At 44.4% G+C, this 22,430-nt stretch overlaps 1 protein-coding gene across 5 annotated transcripts in view; it reads right to left on the minus strand.

The window, feature by feature from the left end:
- Window positions 1-22,430, minus strand: part of stard13b (StAR-related lipid transfer (START) domain containing 13b) — a 122,488-nt gene that overhangs the window by 63,446 nt on the left and 36,612 nt on the right. For all 5 annotated transcript variants that reach the window (XM_014214523.2, XM_014214522.2, XM_045724518.1 and 2 more), the window contains one exon: window positions 17,989-18,019. In XM_014214523.2, coding sequence (XP_014069998.2) covers window positions 17,989-18,019 — 31 coding nt within the window. The remainder of the gene's footprint in view (window positions 1-17,988; window positions 18,020-22,430) is intronic.

Here is a 22,430-nt window from a genome sequence, read left to right on the forward strand (position 1 = left end):
ACACACTGCAGGGTCAGCACCAGACTATATCTTACTGGAGAACAACACACTGCAGGGTCAGCACCAGACTATATCTTACTGGAGAACAACACACTGCAGGGTCAGCACCAGACTATATCTTACTGGAGAACAACACACTGCAGGGTCAGCACCAGACTATATCTTACTGGAGAACAACACACTGCAGGGTCAGCACCAGGCTAAATCTTACTGGAGAACAACACTGCAGGGTCAGCACCAGGCTATATCTTACTGGAGAACAACACACTGCAGGGTCAGCACCAGGCTAAATCTTACTGGAGAACAACACTGCAGGGTCAGCACCAGGCTATATCTTACTGGAGAACAACACACTGCAGGGTCAGCACCAGACTATATCTTACTGGAGAACAACACACTGCAGGGTCAGCACCAGACTATATCTTACTGGAGGACAACACACTGCAGGGTCAGCACCAGGCTAAATCTTACTGGAGAACAACACTGCAGGGTCAGCACTAGGCTATATCTTACTGGAGGACAACACACTGCAGGGTCAGCACCAGGCTATATCTTACTGGAGAACAACCCACTGCTGCTCTCTCTATAAAGGCTATAAACTATGCTATGTATGGAACTCCTCAGCGGTGACCTGCTTGTTGCTATTTTCAGCTCCACTTGTCCAAGCCCCATTGGGCAGAATGCCTGAAGGAACACACACGCACACTCACACACACACACACACACACACACACACACACACACACACACACACACACACACACACACACACACACACACACACACACACACACACACACACACACACACACACACACTGAATTGACCCCGACCCTGATTTGAAACCCTCTACCAGCCAGAACAAAGGCTGTTGTTATCTCTGTAGAAGATTGTGGCTAGACTGAGACAGACAGACAGAGAGAGAGATCCTACTAGAATCTGTAGTCAAATGTCTACTGTTTGCTGATGATCTGGTGCTTCTGTCACCAACCAAGGAGGGCCTAACAGCAGCATCTAGATCTTCTGCACAGATTCTGCCAGACCTGGGCCCTGACAGTAAATCTCAGAAAGACCAAAATAATGATGTTCCAAAAAAGGTTGTCATGCCGTGTGTGTAGGTGGCAGGGAAGTCAGGCGCAGGAGAATCAAACTTGGTGTAAATGGAGTAGTTTAATAACGTAAAACAAAACCTCCAAAACCAAAGTACATAATAAAATAAACGTGGGTACAAGAACCCGTCGCGCACCAATCGAATATCACGAGCATAACAACAAACAATCTCTGACAAGGACATGAGGGGAAACAGAGGGTTAAATACACAACATGCAAAGAATGGGATTGGAACCAGGTGTGTAGGAAGACAAGACAAAACCAATGGAAAATGAAAAATGGATCAATGAAGGCTAGAAGACCGGTGACGTCGACCGCCGAGCACCACCCGAACAAGGAAAGGCATCGACTTCGGTAGAAGTCGTGACAAAGGTCCAGTAGCCAGGACCACAAATACAAATTCCATCTACACAACGTTGCCCTAGAGCACACAAAAAACTATACATACCTTGGCCTAAACATCAGCGCCACAGGTAACTTCCACAAAGCTGTGAACGATCTGAGACATGGCAAGAAGGGCATTCTATGCCATCAAAAGGAACATAAAATTCGACATACCAATTAGGATCTGGCTAAAAATACTTGAATCCGTTATAGAACCCATTGCCCTTTATGGTTGTGAGGTCTGGGGTCCGCTCACCAACCAAGAATTCACAAAATGGGACAAACACCAAATTGAGACTCTGCATGCAGAATTCTGCAAAAATATGCTCCGTGTACAACGTAAAACACAAAATAACGCACGCAGAGCAGAATTAGGCCGATAACCCGCTAATTATCATAATCCAGAAAAGAGCCGTTAAATTCTACAACCACCTAAAAGGAAGCGATTCCCAAACTTCCATAACAAAGCCATCACCTACAGAGAGATGAACCTGGAGAAGAGTCCCCTAAGCAAGCTGGTCCTGGGGCTCTGTTCACAAACACAAACAAACCCCACAGAGCCCCAGGACAGCAACACAATTAGACCTAACCAAATCATGAGAAAACAAAAAGATTATTACTTGACACATTGGAAAGAATTAACAAAAAAACAGAGCACACTACAATGCTATGTGGCCCTAAACAGAAAGTACACAGTGGCAGAATACCTGACCACAGTTATTGACCCAAACTTAAGGAAAGCTTTGACTATGTACAGACTCAGTGAGCATAGCCTTGCTATTGAGAAAGGCTGCTGTAGGCAGACCTGGCTCTCAAGAGAAGACAGGCTATGTGCACACTGTCCACAAAATGAGGTGGAAACTGAGCTGCACTTCCTAACCTCCTGCCCAATGTATGACCATATTAGAGACACATATTTCCCTCAGATTACACATATCCACAAAAATTCGAAAACAAACCCGATTTTGATAAACTCCCATATCTACTGGGTGAAATACCACAGTGTGCCATCACAGCAGCAAGATGTGTGACCTGTTGCCACAAGAAAAGGGCAACCAGTGAAGAACAAACACCATTGTAAATACAACCCATATTTAGGTTTATTGATTTTCCCTTTTGTACTTTAACCATTTGCGCATCGTTACAACACTGTATAAATACATAATATGACATTTGTAATGTCTTTATTATTTTGGAACATCTGTGAGTGTAATGTTTACTGTTCATTTTTATTGTTTATTTCACTTTTGTATATTACCTACTTCACTTGCTTTGGCAATGTTAACATATGTCTCCCATGCCAGAGAGAGAGATAAGGGGGAGGGAGGTGCAGAGAGAGGAAATATCAATAATCTCCTCTCTGACTCTCTGAATGTTTGTTTTGGACAAGCCACTCAAACCACTCCTCATCTCGTTGAGAAACATGCAACTTCTCAGAGAGCTAGTTAACTTCTTTGCTCTCTCTCTTCCTCCATCTCCATCTCTCTCGCTCTCTTTCTTCATCTCTCTCTCTCTCTCTCTCTCTCTCTCTCTCTTTCTCTCTTTCTCTCTCTCCTCTATCTCTCTCTCTTTCTCTCCCTCTCTCTCTCTCGCCCTCTCCCATGTTTACATTATGTGTGTGTGTGTGCGTGGGTGCATGTGTATGTGTATGTGTGGAATGTTGTCTGATCGGCGCAGTGAGAAATTCCCAGATGTGGAGAAGCTGATTCTGCTCTGTGATTGAATGATGAGATCCCAGGCCACGCCCCCTCAATAGTCAGGGGGATTACACTCCCAACCTAATGGAAAAAAGACGCACCAGGGAACTCTCACGGCCCAGTCTCCCCCCTCGCCCCACTCTTACAGGCCCATCTCACTCATGGACTATACATTTCCTGACCGTATATTCCCAAGATGCTTTTCCATTTTTCCAGAGGAGCAACATGTGGTGTGTATGTGGGTTTAGATGACGGGTTAGGGGTTAGAGAGTAGGAGTAGGGTTCTCCAGAGAGAGCCTACTCACACACACACACACACACACACACACACACACACACACACACACACACACACACACACACACACACACACACACACACATACACACACACACACACACACACACACACACACACACACACAAGGACACATGCACACACGCACGCATGCACGCACGCATGCACGCACACACGCACGCACGCACGCACGCACACACACACACACACACACACACACACCATGACGATGCCTGCTGCTAAAGTATGTACATTTCATGTCGTACTAGACTGTAATAGACTGTTGGTTTCAGGATTGTAATAACAGGAGAGACCACTCAAAGCCTACAAAGTGAAATGAAGAGAGAGAGTGTAACTGGCAAGCCAAGCTAACATGGCTATTGTTTCTTCACTGTTTAACAAGACGAGAATGACATGGCATGTAATGGCCCTGTTAGCCACTAGAATCCATGGGAACCCATTTACTGTCTGCACCACCTGGCTTCTATTAGCACTGAACCCAACCCGCCCCCTCCCCACACACGCACATATGCATACACACACGCTTATGCACGGACACTCACACACACTAAGAGAAAGAGACGGAAGAGAAGAGGAGGAAAGGGGGTGGATTGATAATGTTTTGTGAAGGATAGATTTCATATGTTTGTCTAGCAAGATAAAATGTGGGAGCCAGAGTATTAAACATGAATCATAGAATATACAAGTGTCTGAATTTTCCTGTCTGTGTCTCTCTCTCTTTCATGTCTTTATCTCTCACTCTCTCCCCTCTCTTTCTCTTTTCTCTTTATTTCTCTCTCTCTCTCTTTGTCTCCATCTCTCTCTCCTTTCCATCTCTCCCTCTCTCTCTATCCCTCTCCCCTCTCTCTCTCCCCCCCCCACTTTCTCTCTCCCCTCTCTCTCTGTCTCTCTCAATTCAATCTCTCTCTGTCTGTCTCTCTCTCTGAATTCAATCGTTCTCGCTGTCTTTCTCTCTCTCTCAATTCAATCTCTCTCTCTGTCTCTCTCAATTCAATCTCTCTCTGTCTGTCTCTCTCTCTGAATTCAATCGTTCTCGCTGTCTTTCTCTCTCTCTCAATTCAATCTCTCTCTCTCTGTCTCTCTCAATTCTCTCTCTCTCTTTGTCTGTCTCTCTCAATTCTCTTTCTCTCCCCCGCTCTCTCTTTCTCTCTCAATTCAGTCTTTCTCTCTGTCTGTCACTCTCAATTCAATCTCTCTCTCTGTCTCTCTCTCAATTCTCTATCTCTCTCTCTCAATTCTCTATCTCTCTCTCTCTGAATTCTCTCTCTCTCTGTGTCACTCTCCCTCTCTCTCTCTCTTGTCTTTATCTCTCAATTCAATTAAATTAAATTCAATTAAATTTGCTTTATTGGCATGACGTGACAATGTACAGTACATATTGCCAAAGCTTACTTTGGATATTTACAATATGAAAATAATAAGAATCAAAATTGTCAACGGGACAACAGTAACAACAATAACCAAGGGTCAAAATAACCATACATTGAACAATAACAATAAGCAAACAGTAGATGACATGTGCAGGTTGATTGGTCTCTGCATGCAGAATTCAGAATTCATTTTTTTTGTATTTTTGGGGTTTACTGCCAGGACCCAGGTCTGGCAGTACTGCTCTAGCAGGTCCAGACTCTGCTGTAGGCCATGGGCTGTGGGTGATAGCAGGCATACGTCATCTGCGAAGAGCAGGCATTTAACCTCTGAATTGTGGAGACCAGGGGCTGAGTATTTTTCTAGAATAGTGGCCAATTCGTTGATGTAAATATTGAAGAGTACAGGGCTCAGATTGCAACCCTGGTGAAGGCCCCGTCCCTGGTTAAAGAATTCTGTTCCTTTCTTGCCAATTTTGATGCTGCAAGTATTGCCAGTATACATTCATTTAATTATGTCATATGTTTTACCCCCCACACCACTTTCAATAACTTTGTAGAACAGTCCTGTATGCCAAATAGAATCAAATGCTTTTTGGAAGTCAATAAAGCAAGTGTTGTGTCTTTGGCTATGCCGGATTAAGTGATATGACATACTATTCTATAAAATCCTTTCTCTGTAATTAATATTACCTGATTAAGCTAATCAGGTAAATGTAATTAACTAGAAAGTCGGGGCACCACGAAAGAATGTTTATAGAGCTGTTATCTTCCGAGTAAACTCTTAAAGACCTAATAATCTTTTACATCAGTAGCAGTCAATATTTAATCGTCACTTTATTCAGTCTCATCTGAAAGTTGTAAATACTTGGTTATCTTCACGAACCTTGGCTAACAAGTTGAATCAGGTTTAATTATTTATTTACTAAATACCTAAATAATCGCACAGAATTACATATACACAGAATGTATACATTGATTACAAATTATGTCATAAAGGAAAACGTCCCAAACATATATGATGGCTGGTTACACAAAGAAAGGGGGTTGGGTTTTATAATGAAAGAGCGGGAAGACTGAGGAACAAAAATATTTTGTGTCTCTATCGGGCCGTAGGCAGCTATGCTATCGTAAATACAGTATCTTATGCATTCTAAATAACCGCCCATTTGAAAAAGGAAAATGCCATAAATATTTACTCTGAGCTGCGCTTTGGTAGATTGGTCGTAGATAGAAGGCGGGTTGTCCAGCATGGATCTCTGGTCCTCTGAAGAATGTCTAGTGGTGAACTGGAGCGTGGTAGAATGGATACTCTGCCCATCCTCTCCTAGCCCACGTTTAGTATGCGGAGAGGGTATCACTTCTTTAGTGAATAAGAGTTCAAAGTTCATACCAAGTTGCCATACTTTTAAGCTCAAGCTATATTCTGGCTGGTATAGTCGAAATTCATCCTTTCGGCGTGTTGATCGTCATCTTCACGATGAAATTCGATGCTAATATCATTAGGTTCTTGTTGTTCAACCAGAGCTCACGCTGAGGTTGGCTTAGTTCTGTAGCTGATCTTTGTCCTTTCAACGTGGGGACCGCAAGCACGCACGTCCTTGGAACAGGAAGTTGAATTTTCATCAACGGGTTTATATAGTGGTGAAAGAAGGGCGTGTTTCATAGTTTACAACCAGTGTCTGTTCACTTGGGCGGGGCCTCTGAGTGAGCAGAGATTCTCTATGACAAACCTTTCTCTCATTTAAGAAGATAAAATTACATTTCATCTTTTCACAAATAGTTTCATATTTAAACATTTAAATTGCACAACAATTCCATGTGAATCTGATAACTGGAATGTGTAGACTTTCCAAGATACAGTTTATGTCGTCCTATCATCAGTAATAATGTCTCAGACGCCAACTGATCTGACATCATATTCATTAAGTACCAACGCATATTTTCAACTGGTTGGATTACCGAAATATGGTTCAGTTTCCCACCTTTTGATGTTACCAGACTCTCTATGTTAACAAAGGGATTTTTAATAGTCACATCAGTAGAGTAGAGAGAGGAAAAGGGGGAAAGGTATTTATGGGGGTCATAAACCTCCCCCAACAGGCCAATGTCAAATCAAATCAAATCAAATGTATTTGTCACATACACATGGTTAGCAGGTGTTAATGCAAGTGTAGCGAAATGCTTGTGCTTCTAGTTCCGACCATGCAGTAATATTTAACAAGTAATCTAACAATTTCACAACAACTACCTTATACACACAAGTATAAAGGAATGAGTTCAAATATGAACCTAAAAATATATAAATGAGTGATGGCCGAACGGCATAGGCAAGATGCAGTAGATGGTATAGAGAACAGTATATACATATGAGATGAACAATGAGCAATGCAGGGTATGAAAACATTATATGAAGTGACATTGTTTAAAGTGGCTAGTGATACATTACATCAAGATGGTAAGATGCAGTAGATGGTATAGCGTACAGTATATACATATGAGCTGAGCAATGTAGGGTATGAGAACATTATATAAAGTGGCATTGTTTAAAGTGGCTAGTAATACATTTAATTACATCAGATGGCAAGATGCAGTAGACGGTATTGCATACAGTATATGTATACATAAGAGATGAGTAATGTAGGGTAAGTAAACATTATGTAATATAAAGTGGCTAGTGATAAATTGATTACATCAATTTTACCATTAATAAAGTGGTTGGAGTTGAGTCAGTATGTTGGCAGCAGCCTCTCTGTGCTAGTGATGGCTGTTTAACAGTCTGATGGCCTTGAGATAGAAGCTGTTTTTCAGTCTCTCGGTCCCCGCTTTGATGCACCTGTACTGACCTCGCCTTCTGGATGATAGCGGGGTGAACAGGCAGTGGCTCGGGTGATGTAGGTGTCCTGGAGGGCAGGTAGTTTGCACCCGGTGATGCGTTGTGCAGACCTCACTACCCTCTGGAGAGCCTTCCGGTTATGGGCGGAGCAGCTGCCATACCAGCCGGTGATACAGCCCGACAGGATGCTATCGGTTGTGCATCTGTAAAAGTTTGTGAGTGTTTTTGGTGACAAGCCGAATTTCTTCAGCCTCCTGAGGTTGAAGAGGCGCTGCTGTGCCTTCTTCATCACGCTGTCTGTGTGGGTGGACCATTTCAGTTTGTCCGTGATGTGTACGCCGAGGAACTTGAAACTCTCCACTTTCTCCACTACTGTCCCGTCAATGTAGATAGGGGGCTGCTCCCTCTGCTGTTTCCTGAAGTCCACGATCATCTCTTTTGTTTTGTTGACATTGAGTGTGAGGTTATTTTCCTGACACCACACTCCGAGGGCCCTCACCTCCTCCCTGTAGGCCGTCTCGTCGTTGTTGGTAATCAAGCCTACCACTGTAGTGTCGTCTGGAAACTTGATGATTGAGTTGGAGGCGTGCATGGCCACGCAGTCATGGGTGAACGGGGAGTACAGTAGAGGGCTGAGAACGCACCCTTGTGGGGACCCAGTGTTGTGGATCAGCGGGGTGGAGATGTTGTTACCTACCCTCACCACCCGGGGGCGGCCCGTCAGCAAGTCCAGGAGCCAGTCGCACAGGGCGGGGTCGAACAGCATTCTTACATAGGTATTCCTCTTGTCCAGATGGGTTAGGGCAGTGTGCAGTGTGATGGCGATAGCGTCGTCTGTGGACCTATTGTAGCGGTAAGCAAATTGGAGTGGGTCTAGGGTGTCAGGTAGGGTGGAGGTGATATGGTCCTTGACTAGTCTCTCAAAGCACTTCATGATGACGGAAGTGAGTGCTACAGGGCGGTAGTCATTTAGCTCAGTTACCTTAGCTTTCTTGGGAACAGGAACAATGGTGGCCCTCTTGAAGCATCTGGGGACAGCAGACTGGGATAAGGATTGATTGAATACGTCTGTAAACACACCAGCCAGCTGGTCTGCGCATGCTCTGAGGACGCGGCCGGGGATGTCGTCTGGGCCGGCAGCCTTGCGAGGGTTAACACGTTTAAATGCTTTACTCAAGTTGGCTAGAGTGAAGGAGAGGCCGCAGGTTTTGGTAGCGGGCCGTGTCAGTGGCACTGTATTGACCTCAAAGCGAGCAAAAAAGTTGTTCAGTCTGTCTGGGAGCAAGGCATCGTGATCCGCGACGGGGCTGATTTTTCTTTTGTAGTCCGTGATTGACTGTAGACCCTGTCACATACCTGTCGTGTCTGAGCCGTTGAACTGTGACTCCACTTTGTCTCTATACTGGCGCTTAGCTTGTTTGATTGCCTTGCGGAGGGAATAGCTACACTGTTTGTATTCGGTCATGTTTCCGGTCACCTTGCCCTGATTAAAAGCAGTGGTTCGTGCGTTCAGTTTTGCGCGAATGCTGCCATCAATCCACGGTTTCTGGTTGGGGAATGTTTTAATAGACGCTGTTGGTACGACATCACCGATGCACTTATTAATGAACTCGCACACCGAGTCAGCGTATTCGTCAATGTTGTTGTTCGACGCAATGCAGAACATATCCCAGTCCACGTGATCGAAGCAATCTTGAAGCGTGGAATCCGATTGGTCGGACCAGCGTTGAACAGACCTGAGGGCGGGAGCTTCCTGTTTTAGTTTCTGTCTATAGGCTGGGAGAAACAAAATGGAGTCATGGTCAGCTTTTCCGAAAGGAGGGCGGGGGAGGGACTTATATGCGTCACGGAAGTTAGAATAACAATGATCCAGGGTTTTGCTACCCCTGGTAGTACAATTGATATGCTGATAGAATTTGGGGAGCCTTGTTTTCAGATTAGCCTTGTTAAAATCCCCGGCTACAATAAATGCAGCCTCAGGATATGTGATTTCCAGTTTACATAGAGTCCAATGAAGTTCTTTCAGGGTCGTCGATGTGTCTGCTTGGGGGGGGGATATACACGGCTGTGATTATGATCGAAGAGAATTCTCTTGGTAGATCATGACACAAGCGTACATTTTGGTATTATTTTGGTGGACATGTTTATCTATCAGGGTATGTAGGGTGTAAATATGATCAGCCGTGAGATGTTTTGGTATAAATCCAATTTGGCTTTTACTCAAGACATTGTGCTATAAAGGAAGTTTAGAACTCTTACATAGAGTATAATACTACAGAAAATCTTTCCCAGGTTACTGTTCACACAAATGCCTCTGTAGTTGTTAGGGTCAAATTTGTCTCTGTTCTTAAAAATTGGGGTTATGAGTCCTTGATTCCAGATGTCAGGGAAATAACCTACACTAAGGATCAAATTAAGCAGTTTTAATATAGCCAATTGACATTTTGCACTTGTGAGTTTGAGCATCTCATTTAGGACGCCGTCAGGTCTGCATGCTTTTTTACATTTGAGGGCCTGAAGTTTCTTATAGAGCTGCTGGTCAGTAAATGGGGAGTCCAATGGATTTTGATTGTCCTTTATAGCTTTTTGCAATCCATTCAACTTCTCATGAATTTAGCATTGTTCTGTGTTTGTCAATTTAAATGGTGTTGTAGAGTGTTTTAAAATGGGTTTTCCGTATGTCACCACTTTGTATCACTAATTCCTCTTGTTTTGATTTTTTTTAGTTATTTCATATTTTGGCAGAAGTTGTTTGTGTTTCTGGACTCCTCAATTAGTGTCAGCTGCTTGCTGTTGTACTGTGCTTTTTTAGGTTCTGAGTGTACGTTTATAGAGTTTTAAAGTCTCACAGTAATGAAGGCGTAATTCACCATTATTTGGGTCTCTGCTTTTGGTTGGAATTTACAATCTGCATCAAACCAGTTGTCATCTGTGGTCTTCTTTGTTTTGTTTTTTATCAATTTAAGTTGTGCTTCTTTTGCCGTTTGATATTGTAGATTGATGCCATCTTTACTGTGAGTGAATGTGGTATCCATCTCTATTTTGGTTACTGGTTGCTTTCTGGTATTCTTCTGTGCTGTTTTGGGCCCATCTGTATGAATTTCTGATGTTGTACAGCTTACTGGGCTGTGAATGTGTGGTTGTTTCCATGTCTGTTCTTTTGAGGAACAACGTAATTTGGCTGTGATCAGACAGAGGTGTTAGTGGCTTGACAGTGAATGAGCTGAGAGAGAATGTACAATGTCTGTAATCATATAGTGCACTGTGCTGTAGCCAAGAGAAGAGCAATAGGTGATTCTCCCCAAAGAGTCCCACCATAGTCTCTCTCGCTCTCGCTCTCTCTCTGTCTCTCTCTCTCTCTGTCTCTCTGTCTCTCTCTCTCTCTGCCTCTCTCTCTCTCTGCCTCTCTCTCTCTGCCTCTCTCTCTCTGCCTCTCTCTCTCTCTCGCTCTCTCATCTGTCTCTCTCTCAATACAATCTCTCTTGCTCTCAATTCAATCTCTCTCTCTCTGTGTGTGTCTCTCTCTCTCTCTCTCTCACTCTGCCCCTGTCTCTCTCTTATTGCTCTTTGATTACTGAGTCACATACTGTAGTTGAATTCACTGTAAAGAGGCAGAAAGTAGCCTTTTGTTATTAGAGGGTGTTTATTGCTGTAACAATGTTACAGCAGTGTACAGGTGAAAGCACAGAGCTATGTAAAGCTCCTGCTGCATGCTTCCTCACAGCCAAGCTCCACTGGACAAACACACAGCCAGGAGAAGACAGACAGACTGACTGCCATTCAACAGAAGTGGAGGTGGTCATGCTGGCTCTGTAGGCATGTCCCAGAGCAGAGTCCTGGGGTGTTAATGGCCTTCCTGCCTCATTAACTCTGACTAAACCCTGTTCTCTCACAAATGCACCTTTTTCCCTATTCCAGAGTGCTTATCAAAAGTAGTGCACTATATAGGGAAGAGGGTGCATTTGTGAAACAGTGCAGGCAGCATGGACTAACTGTTCACAATGGCACAATCAAACTACAGGATGGATTTATATTGGGTCATTCATTCTGGTAATGATGCGGATTTCCTGGCCAAGCTCATGGTTTTATCCAGGATACAAGGCATCAGAAGTAACGTGGCATTTCAAATGACAAAAGCTTTAATACAACATTACTAATGGTTTCTAGTAGTAGTTTGAAGTAGTTAAAGAAGTTACTCACATCTTCTGCAAAGCCTAATGAAGAAGAGTCTCTCTAATGACTGTATATATAGGAGAGAGTCTTTTTAAAACCTAGGACAGTTTTTTTCATCTGTCAAACAGTCTGGCTGGTATGTGGCCTCAGGAAACCACAAGTTACTTTCCATCTTTCCCCGTGTGTAATGTTTCATTCTCTGGCCAGGCCAGGAGCTCTTTATAAAGCTACACATGACGACTGGCTAGTAAATATAACACATGATGTCATAGATCAGACCATGCTGGCCAATGAGAAGAAGGGGAGTGAATAACAGTATAATGACATGGAAACAGGTTTTCCAGGAGTTCCAAGTTCCAAGTTCTGAGCGTAGTCACTATTGACACATCAACACAGTCCAGACCTGCTGTCTATTATAGTATTTTAAGGTCGCTAAATGGATAAAAACACTGAATGTCCTGGCCTCATTCACTGGAAAACACAAGCGAACGCACACAGTGCGTTCACTAAATATTTAGGCCACCTTGGAGAGAACACCTGTATTCTATTGAGGCCACAGCAACAACATGCTTCATCCAGCCGGTGATCCTTCAGCCACTTCTCCATAACACTGTGGCTGTGTCCCAAATGAACCCCTATTATCCTATGTAGTGCACTACTTTTAACCAGGGCCCATATGGCTCTGGTCAAAAGTAGTGCACTATGTAGGGAATACGTCATGTATTTCTGTATAGAATCTATAGATCTGTCCTGACATCTCTGTTCCAGATCTGTCGCTGGTCATCTTCCCCCCCCCCCCCCCACACACACACCTTCTGCTAGACTCCCCCTCGGTCCTCTTCCCCCTCGGTCCCCCTCTTGACCTTGACTGACACCATACATAGATGTGATCATAAACACATCAGTAAGATAGAGACTGTCTAAGTTCAACATGCTCGCCCTCACACTAAATTGTGCCTACATTCTGCATGTGTTCTGTCTACGGTTGTACAGGTGATACCCCATTCTACCTCATCATCAATCGTGTGTGTGTGTGTGTGTGTGTGTGTGTGTGTGTGTGTGTGTGTGTGTGTGTGTGTGTGTGTGTGTGTGTGTGTGTGTGTGTGTGTGTGTGTGTGTGTGTGTGTGTGTGTGTGTGTGTGTGTGTGTGTGTGTGTGTGCGCGTGTGTGCGTGTGTGCACGTGACAGCCTGGGAGTGTTCTGTTAGAGGAGCAGAGAAACTGCAGCTGTCTAGGGGCACTGGCAGAGGGAAAAGAGGGTGAGAAAGGAGAGAGGAGAAATGAGTTGAGGGTGTAAGTGGAAGAGAGAGGTTGCAGAGAGATGGAGAGGGGGAGAGGGGGGAGAGAGAGAGGCTGGGGAGAGAGAGAGCGAGTGAGAGAACAAGAGAGAGAGAAAGAGAGAGTGAGAGAGAAGGAAGAGGAAAGAGGCCTCGGTTTGAGAAGGCAGCTGGGAGCAATGTGATGTGCCTCTGGTGGGACAGAGATGAGTCAAACAAAAATAAAAGACAAATCTTCTGGATGATTATCACCAGCCTGGCCTGGAGTTATATAACAGGCACTGGTGAGTCATCTGGACCCAGGACCCAGAATAGTGATTTAGAATACTGTATATACTGACTGGGCCAGTACAGACCTTGTTTTACACCAAGATGAATGATCACACTGACCACAGCCATGTTATGGGAGTCTGGGGGGAAGAAAGAGCTTGGCAGAATGCAGAACTTCACAGAGGTATTATTCCCCGTTATCTCTAACAGTGTTCCCAAGTTTTCTAATGTTCCTGTTCCTGTGTTCCCTAGTGTTCTAGGAATGGTCCCTGTGGCAACATCAATTGACTACACTCAGCTTCAGCCAAGTTCACATTAATGGTGCAGAACTCTATAATAAATCACACATAAACAAAACAGCTAGCATCTATTAGATTAGGAAACCTCCAAAAGATTGTCTACTCACAACTATTCGCTGTAAATGAATATACTAGGGTATAGCCTGATCTGACGTGAGGATGACATGTTGGGGTGTAATCATGAGGAGGACTCCTCCATGGTTAACCAGTCAGTCAGTACTCTGAGTTGATCAAATCAGCAGCCTGACAGTAGAGTCAATAGGAGCAGCAGCATGCCTCAAGTCCTTATTATAACAAGGTGAAATTGAAGAGTGAAGAGGAAGTAAACTAAAGAAGAATGACCGTTTTACAAAGAGTCTTAAAGACGCGTCCTTTTTCCTGGTGAGGGAAGTCAGCCAGGTTGTTGGATGCTTTGCCCTGGAGTCATACACAGAGAGGTGTGAGGAACGCAGTATCTTAATAACCCAATGGAGCCTTCTGACACGGAGTGTCTTATTAAGAGAATGAACCCTTTCCACACAGCTCTTCCTTTGTTTTCACAGAACCACAGATTAGAGGATGTATTCAGAGAGGAGATCTGTGTGTGTGTGTGTGTGTGTGTGTGTGTGTGTGTGTGTGTGTGTGTGTGTGTGTGTGTGTGTGTGTGTGTGTGTGTGTGTGTGTGTGTGTGTGTGTGTGTGTGTGTGTGTGTGTGTGTGTGTGTGTGTGTGTGTGTGTGTGTGTGTGTGTGTGTGTGTGTGTGTGTGGTCTAGGACAGTGATAGACAGTTCTAGGGCACTGCAGTGTCCTGTCCCATCACTGTGAGAGAGCAGGTCAGCCAAGGTGATGTTTACCATAACAAAACACCCGGATGGTTATTAAAGCTGCAGGTTACAGGCCACGACTGAACGACACAGCGGCTAATAGCAACTGCTATTTTCTTGCACTGTTCTTTGTCTATCTCCATCTCCCTCTCTCCATCTCCTTCTCTCCATCTCCCTCTCTCCATCTCTCTAGTTCCCTCTCTCTAGCTCTCTCTCTCTCCATCTCCTTCTCTCCATCTCCATCTCCCTCTCTCTATCTCTCTAGTTCCCTCTCTCTAGCTCCCTCTCTCCATCTCCCTCTCTCCATCTCCCTCTCTCCATCTCCCTCTCTCTAGCTTCCTCTCTCCATCTCCCTCTCTCCAGCTCCCTCTTTCCATCTCCCTGTCTCCATCCTCCTGTCTCCCTCTCTCCATCTCCATCGCTTCATATCTGTCTTCTCTCTCCATTTTTCTTCTCTCTCTATCCCTCTCTCGTGAAGTGTTGGTAAACTTTTCAAAAAAATAAGCTGTTGATTTTTGTTAAAACAAACCAAACTATTCCTGAACCTGTCCTTCTGGGAGTTGAGGGAAAACAAGCTAACAAAAATATTCTGGATTTTAAAAACATTTTAGTGGGGCAGAAACGTCTGGAGTTTAAAAACCTTTTAGTTGTGCAGAAAGGTCTGGGGGTTTAAAAACATTATAGTGGACAGAAAGGTCTGGGGTTTAAAAACATTCTTGTTGGACAGAAAGGTATGGCGTTTTCCCATATATGCTTGGAGTTTCCTCTCAACATGAAAACATAGCAACAGATATTCATCAGTATAGATTTTAAAGGCCATAAGCTATGGTCACACATTCAGGTCACACAGGCCATGGTTCAGAGAGATGAGAATTTAAGCCTCTGTCTGACTTATGGTTCTCCTCACCTCTACCCAGAGAGCTGACCACCCTAACCTCTACCCTAGACAGTGCGCATATGTGATTTGGATATATACATACGTGGTGTGTTTAGTCACACGCGGGGCTATTTAGGATATGGGCCCAGAGAGGTTTCCTCGGCTGGACTATGTCACTATAGCGAGGTGAACTGGTGGTTATGATGACTGGTGCTATGTTAGTCTGTGTTCCAAATGTCACCCTTTTCTCTTTATAGTGCACTATTTTTGACCAGGGCCCATATGGCTCTGGTCAACAGTAATGGACTATATAGGGAAAATGGTGCCATTTGGGACATAACCATAGATTCTGCAGACCATCTGGTCCAGTAACATGACATCATACAGTCTATACAGTCTCTACGGTAAGGCTGTCAAATATAGGCAGAGAATATCAGCGCTCAGAGTTAGCTTCATCTCTTTACGTCATCATCATCATCCTACTCACAGTTATTATCCTGACTGTGTGTGCGTTTCAAATCGCACCCCATTCCCTGTATTGTGCACTACTTTTCACCAGTGCCCCCATATGTGCTATGGTCAAAAGTAGTGCACTATATAGGGAGTAGGGTGCCATTTGGGACATAACCTGTGTTTCTATTGAAGACAGATGTTCCGTTAACTACGGTTCTCTTATTGTAAGTGATTCTGACCACATCAGATTGACTTTGACACAGACTTTTGTCTGTCTTATTTCAGCCAGCATATGGTTGTAAAAGGGAGACGGCATGTCGAGAGTCTTGTGGCTAAATATATTGTACGCTATTAAAGCAGAGATGGTAGAAACACACTGTACTAAAATATGACATCAACAAGACCATAGGGAAGGAAATGTCTTGGTTGTGTTGACAAATAGTTACTGAAGTCATCAACAAGGTAAGTACCACACAAAGCCCATAGATTTACAACCATTAGCAGTGATACATCACTCTAGATTACCCTTGAAATCCTATCTATTGGAGCAGTACAGTACAGAGTACAGAGTACAGAGTTGTTCAATTTGATAAACTCTTTGGTTAGTGTCAGTTGATCTCAAAAAGTACGTCATAAATCACATCCAGACCACATAGCAGACATTCCTACCTATAGGTGAGAGTGATGGAATGTGAACAGGGTCTCCTGTACATTACTGACATACCCCCTGTTACTCCCCATTACCCTCCCTGCTCATAGAGTTCATGTGAGAGTGGAACCTGAGACTAAAATGGCATCACCCCATAATCCTCCAGCTGCCCCCAGGGCCACGACACGACAAATAGTTCCCTCAGCAGTAACTATGTAGTACTAGTAACAATGATCTGGCATGCCTCCTAATTTTATCTGTGTCCCGCCAAACCAGGCGGGCAGTATAAATAGGCCTTTAAAAGAAGAGCCTGACAGGCTGTGTGTCGGGAGGGACATTCTCTGGACATTCTCTAGACACTGCTAGGGAGTGAAACCTGGACCCTGGCTGGCACATCTGTCCCCATCCGTCACTCACAACCCCATTGTCTCACAGCAACAGCCATACCATCGTACAGAACAAGACCACAGCACTAGCAGGCAGCCTTATGTGACCGACTGGGTTTGAAGCCATGCAGGTCTTATGTGTTAGCCCACTGAGCTAAAGTCCAGGCATTGGCTAATGCAAGACTTCAGGTCTCACACAAGGTTACTCATCACCCGAGAAAGGTTCACTCAACCACCTCTGTTACACTTGGAATGCTCCCTGAATGACAACATACCCTAGACAAACAGAGCAGACCCTGGACTAACAGAGAAGACCCTGGACTAACAGAGCAGACCCTGGACTAACAGAGTAGACCCTGGACTAACAAAGCAGACCCTGGACTAACAGAGCATACCCTGGACTAACAGAGCAGACCCTGGACTAACAGAGCATACCCTGGACTAACAGAGAAGACCCTGGACTAACAGAGCATACCCTGGACTAACAGAGCATACCCTGGATTAACAGAGAAGACCCTAGACTAACAGAGAAGACCCTAGACTAACAGAGAAGACCCTGGACTAATAGAGCATACCATGGACTAACATAGCATACCCTGGATTAACAGAGACGACCCTAGACTAACAGAGAAGACCCTGGACTAACAGAGAAGACCCTGGACTAACAGAGCAGACCCTGGACTAACAGAGCATACCCTGGACTAACAGAGCATACCCTGGACTAACAGAGAAGACCCTGGACTAACAGAGCATACCCTGGACTAACAGAGCATACCCTGGATTAACAGAGAATACCCTGGACTAACAGAGAAGACCCTGGACTAACAGAGCAGACCCTGGACTAACAGAGAAGACCCTGGACTAACAGAGAAGAGTGTCCGGCCAACAGTGCTGAGAATTAAAACTGTCCTGCAGCGAGGACCATCTGAAGACAATCTAATGACAGTGGCTATGTCCCAAATGGCACTGTATTCCCCATATAGTGCACTACTTTTGAACAGGGCAATATGTAGGGAATGGGGTTCCGTTTAGGGCACATGCCAGATCCAACACAGCCTGGTGAAACATGTACACATAAAAAAAGCCTTACCTGCACCTGCATTGGTCATCTTACTGCACATCTGCAAAGAAGAGAAACAGACAATGGTTAGTCAGACAACAACAGAGTTTACTGCAGCCCTCAATACCACTCTAACTGCATGGCTGTCACAAACAACAACAAAACAGATTGGTTGAAGAATACACAGCTTTTCATGTTATAAAGAATAATGTTATAAATTCTACAGTGTTGTACAACTCAGGTGTCTGTGGCATCCTAATAATGCCAGCGTATATATTCAGAGAGGAGAGGAGTATTGAACCAAATTGTATCCTAGTAATGACACAGCCATAAAAGTTAAGGGTTAATGACTGATCTATATGGCTGCTGACTGCTTTACTGTGTTACCATAGAGACATGATGGCTGGTTCAATATGGACAGCTGGCTCATGTTTATACATCGCTTAAGTATTTATAACATCCACTGTCTAGTGTTATTAGACCAACTTAGACTAACCACATGGCTTTAATCTCAAATGGCATCCTATTCTCAACAAAGGGGAAATACTGTTGACCAGGGTGCACTACAATATGGAGCTTTTCCATTGAGGCTTACCACCACACCAGTGAATCGCCAGTGTTTTATGTTAATGTCATCTCTCGTGTTATTGTGTTTCCATCAGGAGTGTGACACTAATGACTTATAGTGAGCTTTACCTACAACCTCTGCATCATTAAAATCCAATCAAATCAAATTGTATTAGTCACGTGCGCCGAATACAACACCTTACAGTGAAATGCATACTTACAAGCCCCTAAGCAACAATGCAGTTTAAAAAATATGAATAATAATAAGAAATAAAAGTAACAAGTAGTTAAAGAGCAGCAGTAAAATAACAATAGCGAGACTATTTACAGGGGTACCGGTACAGAGTCAATGTGCGGAGGCACCAGTTAGTCGAGGTAATTGAGGTAATATGTATATGTAGGTAGAGTAATTAAAGTGACTATGCATAGATAATAACATAGAGTAGCAGTGGCATAGAAGGGGGGGGGAGTGTCACGTCCTGACCAGTATAAGGGTTTATTGGTTATTGTAGTTTGGTCAGGACGTGGCAGGGGGTATTTGTTTTATATGGTTCGGGGTGTGTGTGTACTTAGAGGGGTGTTGTATTTATGTGTTCCGGGGTTTTTGGTTTATGTTCTTGTTTTGTATTCTAGGTTGTCTATGTTGTGTATTTCTTTGTTTGCCTGGTGTGGCTCTCAATCAGGAACAGCTGTACATCGTTGTTTCTGATTGAGAGTCATACTTAAGGAGCTTGTTTTTCACCTGTTCCTTTGTGGGTAGTTGTCTTTGCACTGCTGTTAGTTTAGCCTGCAAAACTGTCGTACTGTCGTTCCTTGTTTTTCGTGTTCACTTAAATAAATAATGATGAGCACGCAACCCGCTGCGCCTTGGTCTCTACATTACGACACCCGTGACAGGGAGGGCGCAATGAAAATAGTCTGGGTAGCCATTTGATTAGATGTTCAGGAGTGTTATGGCTTGGAGGTAGAAGCTGTTGAGAAGCCTCTTGGACCTAGACTTGGCGCACCGGTACCATGCGGTAGCAGAGAGAACAGTCTATGACTAGGGTGGCTGGAGTCTTTGACAATTTTTAGGGCCTTCGTCTGACACTGCCTGGTATAGAGTTCCTGGATGGCAGGAAGCTTGGCCCTGGTGATGTACTGGGCCGTACGCACAACCCTCTCTAGTGCCTTGCGGTCGGAGGCCGAGCAGTTGCCATACCAGGCAGTGACGCGCCCAGTCAGGATGCTCTCGATGGTGCAGCTGTATAAGCTTTTAAGGATCTGAGGACCCATGCCAAATCTTTTCAGTCTCCTGATGGGGAATAGGTTTTGTCGTGCCATCTTCACGACTTCACGACTGTTTGTTGGTGATGTGGACACCAAGGAACTTGAAGCTCTCAACGTGCTCCACTACAGCCCTGTCGAAGAGAATGGGGACGTGCTCGGTCCTCCTTACCCTGTAGTCCACAATCATCTCCTTTGTCTTGATCACGTTGAGGGAGAGGTTGTTGTCCTGGCACCACACGACCAGGTCTCTGACCTCCTCCCTATAGGCTGTCTCGTTGTCGGTGATCAGGCCTACCACTGTTGTGTCATCGGCAAATGTAATGATGGTGTTAGAATCGTGCCTGGCCGTGCAGCCATGAGTGAACAGGGAGTACAGGAGGGGACTGAGCACGCACCCCTGAGGGGCCCCTGTGTTGAGGATCAGCGTGGCGGACGTGTTGTTACCTACCCTTACCACCTGGGGATGGCCCGTCAGGAAGTCCAGGATCCAGCTGCAGACCGAGGTGTTTAGTCCCAGGGTCCTTAGCTTATTGATAAGCTTTGAGGGCAGTATGGTGTTGAATGCTGAGCTGTAGTCAATGAATAGCATCAATATCATCAATGCACTTATTGATGAAGCCATTGGCTGATGTGGTGTACTCCTCAATGCCATAAGAAGAATCCCGGAACATATTCCAGTTTGCAAAACAGTCCTGTAGCTTAGCATCTGCTTCATCTGACCACTTTTTTATTTTCCAAGTCACTGGTGCTCCCTGCTTTAATTTTTGTTTGTAAGTAGGAATCAGGAGGATAGAATAGGAAGACAGTTTCTTTGTGGGAGGTGTTAAAGTTCACCGTTAGTTTTTGTTATGTAAATTGCCATTGAAAAGTACCAGTGGCCTGGGCTTGGCTCCAAGTCATGGCAATTCCGCCGGAGCCATGGCCCAGTGAGTGCCAGTCCACGTAGATAGAAACAGAAGTTTGCGGTATAACACCTGGGTAAATCCTCAATGGAAACTCATCATAAGTACATTTGAAGTCGGAAGTTTATATACACCTTAGCCAAATACATTTAAACTCAGTTTTTCACAACTCCTGACATTTAATCCTAGTAAAAATTCCCTGTCTTAGGTCATTTAGGATCACCACTTTATTTTAAGAATGTGAAATGTCAGAATAATAGTATTCCCAGTGGGTCAGAAGTTGAGTGGGTTGAGTCACTGACGTGGTCTTCCTGTTTGGGTTGGCGACCCCCCTTGGGTTGTGCCGTGGCGGAGATCTTTGTGGGCTATACATGGCCTTGTCTCAGGATGGTAAGTTGGTGGTTGAAGGTATCCCTCTAGTGGTGTGGTGGCTGTGATTTAGTAAAGTGGGTGGGGTTATATCCTGCTTGTTTGGCCCTGTCCGGGGGTATCATCAGATGGGGCCACAGTGTCTCCTGACCCCTCCTGTCTCAGCCTCCAGTATTTATGCTGCAGTAGTTTATGTGTCAGGAGGCTAGGGTCAGTCTGTTATATCTGGAGTATTTCTCCTATCTTATTAGGTGTCCTGTGTGAATTTAAGAATGCTCTCTCTAATTCTCTCTTTCTCTCTCTCTTTCTTTCTCTCTCTCAGAGGACCTGAGCCCTAGGACCATGCCTCAGGACTACCTGGCATGGTGACTCCTTGTTGTCCCCAGTCCACCTGGCCATGCTGCTGCTCCAGTTTCAACTGTTCTGCCTGCAGCTATGGAACCCTGACCTGTTCACTGTGATTACCATTATTTCATCATGCTGGTCATTTATGAACATTTGAACATCTTGGCCATGTTCTGTTATAATCTCCACCCGGCACAGCCAGAAGAAGACTGGCCACCCCTCACAGCCTGGTTCCTCTCTAGGTTTCTTCCTAGGTTTTGGCCTTTCTAGGGAGTTTTTCCTAGCCACCATGCTTCTACACCTGCATTGCTTGCTGTTTAGTCTGTAGTCTGGCTTTTTTATGGAGGTTTTGGAGCAGTGGCGTCTTCCTTGCTGAGCAGCCTTTCAGGTTATGTTGATATAGGACTTGTTTTACTGTGGATATAGGTACTTTTGTGCCTGTTTCCTCCAACATCTTCACAAGGTTCTTTGCTGTTGTTCTATGATTGATTTGCACTTTTCGCACCAAAGTACGTTCATCTCTAGGAGACAGAACGCGTCTCCTTCCTGAGCGGTATGACGGCTGCGTGGACCCATGGTGTTTATACTTGCATACTATTGTTTGTATGGATGAACATAGTACCTTCAGAAATTTGGAAATTGCTCCCAAGGATGAACCAGACTTGTGGAGGTCTACAATTTCTTTTCTGAGGTCTTGGCTGATTTCTTTTTATTTTCTCATGATGTCAAGCAAAGAGGCACTGAGTTTGAAGGTAGGCCTTGAAATACATCCACAGGTACACCTCCAATTGACTCAAATGATGTCAATTAGCCTATCAGAAGCTTCTAAAGCCATGACATCATTTTCTGGAATTTTCCAAGCTGTTTAAAGGCATAGTCAACTTAGTGTATGTAAACTTCTGACCCACTGGAATTGTGATACAGTAAGTTATAAGTGAAAAAATCTTTCTGCAAACAATTGTTGGGAATATTTATTGTGTCGTGCACAAAGTAGATGTTCTAACCGACTTTCCAAAACTA

This window comes from Salmo salar, chromosome ssa09, assembly GCF_905237065.1.
Source record: "Salmo salar chromosome ssa09, Ssal_v3.1, whole genome shotgun sequence".
NCBI lineage: Eukaryota > Metazoa > Chordata > Actinopteri > Salmoniformes > Salmonidae > Salmo > Salmo salar.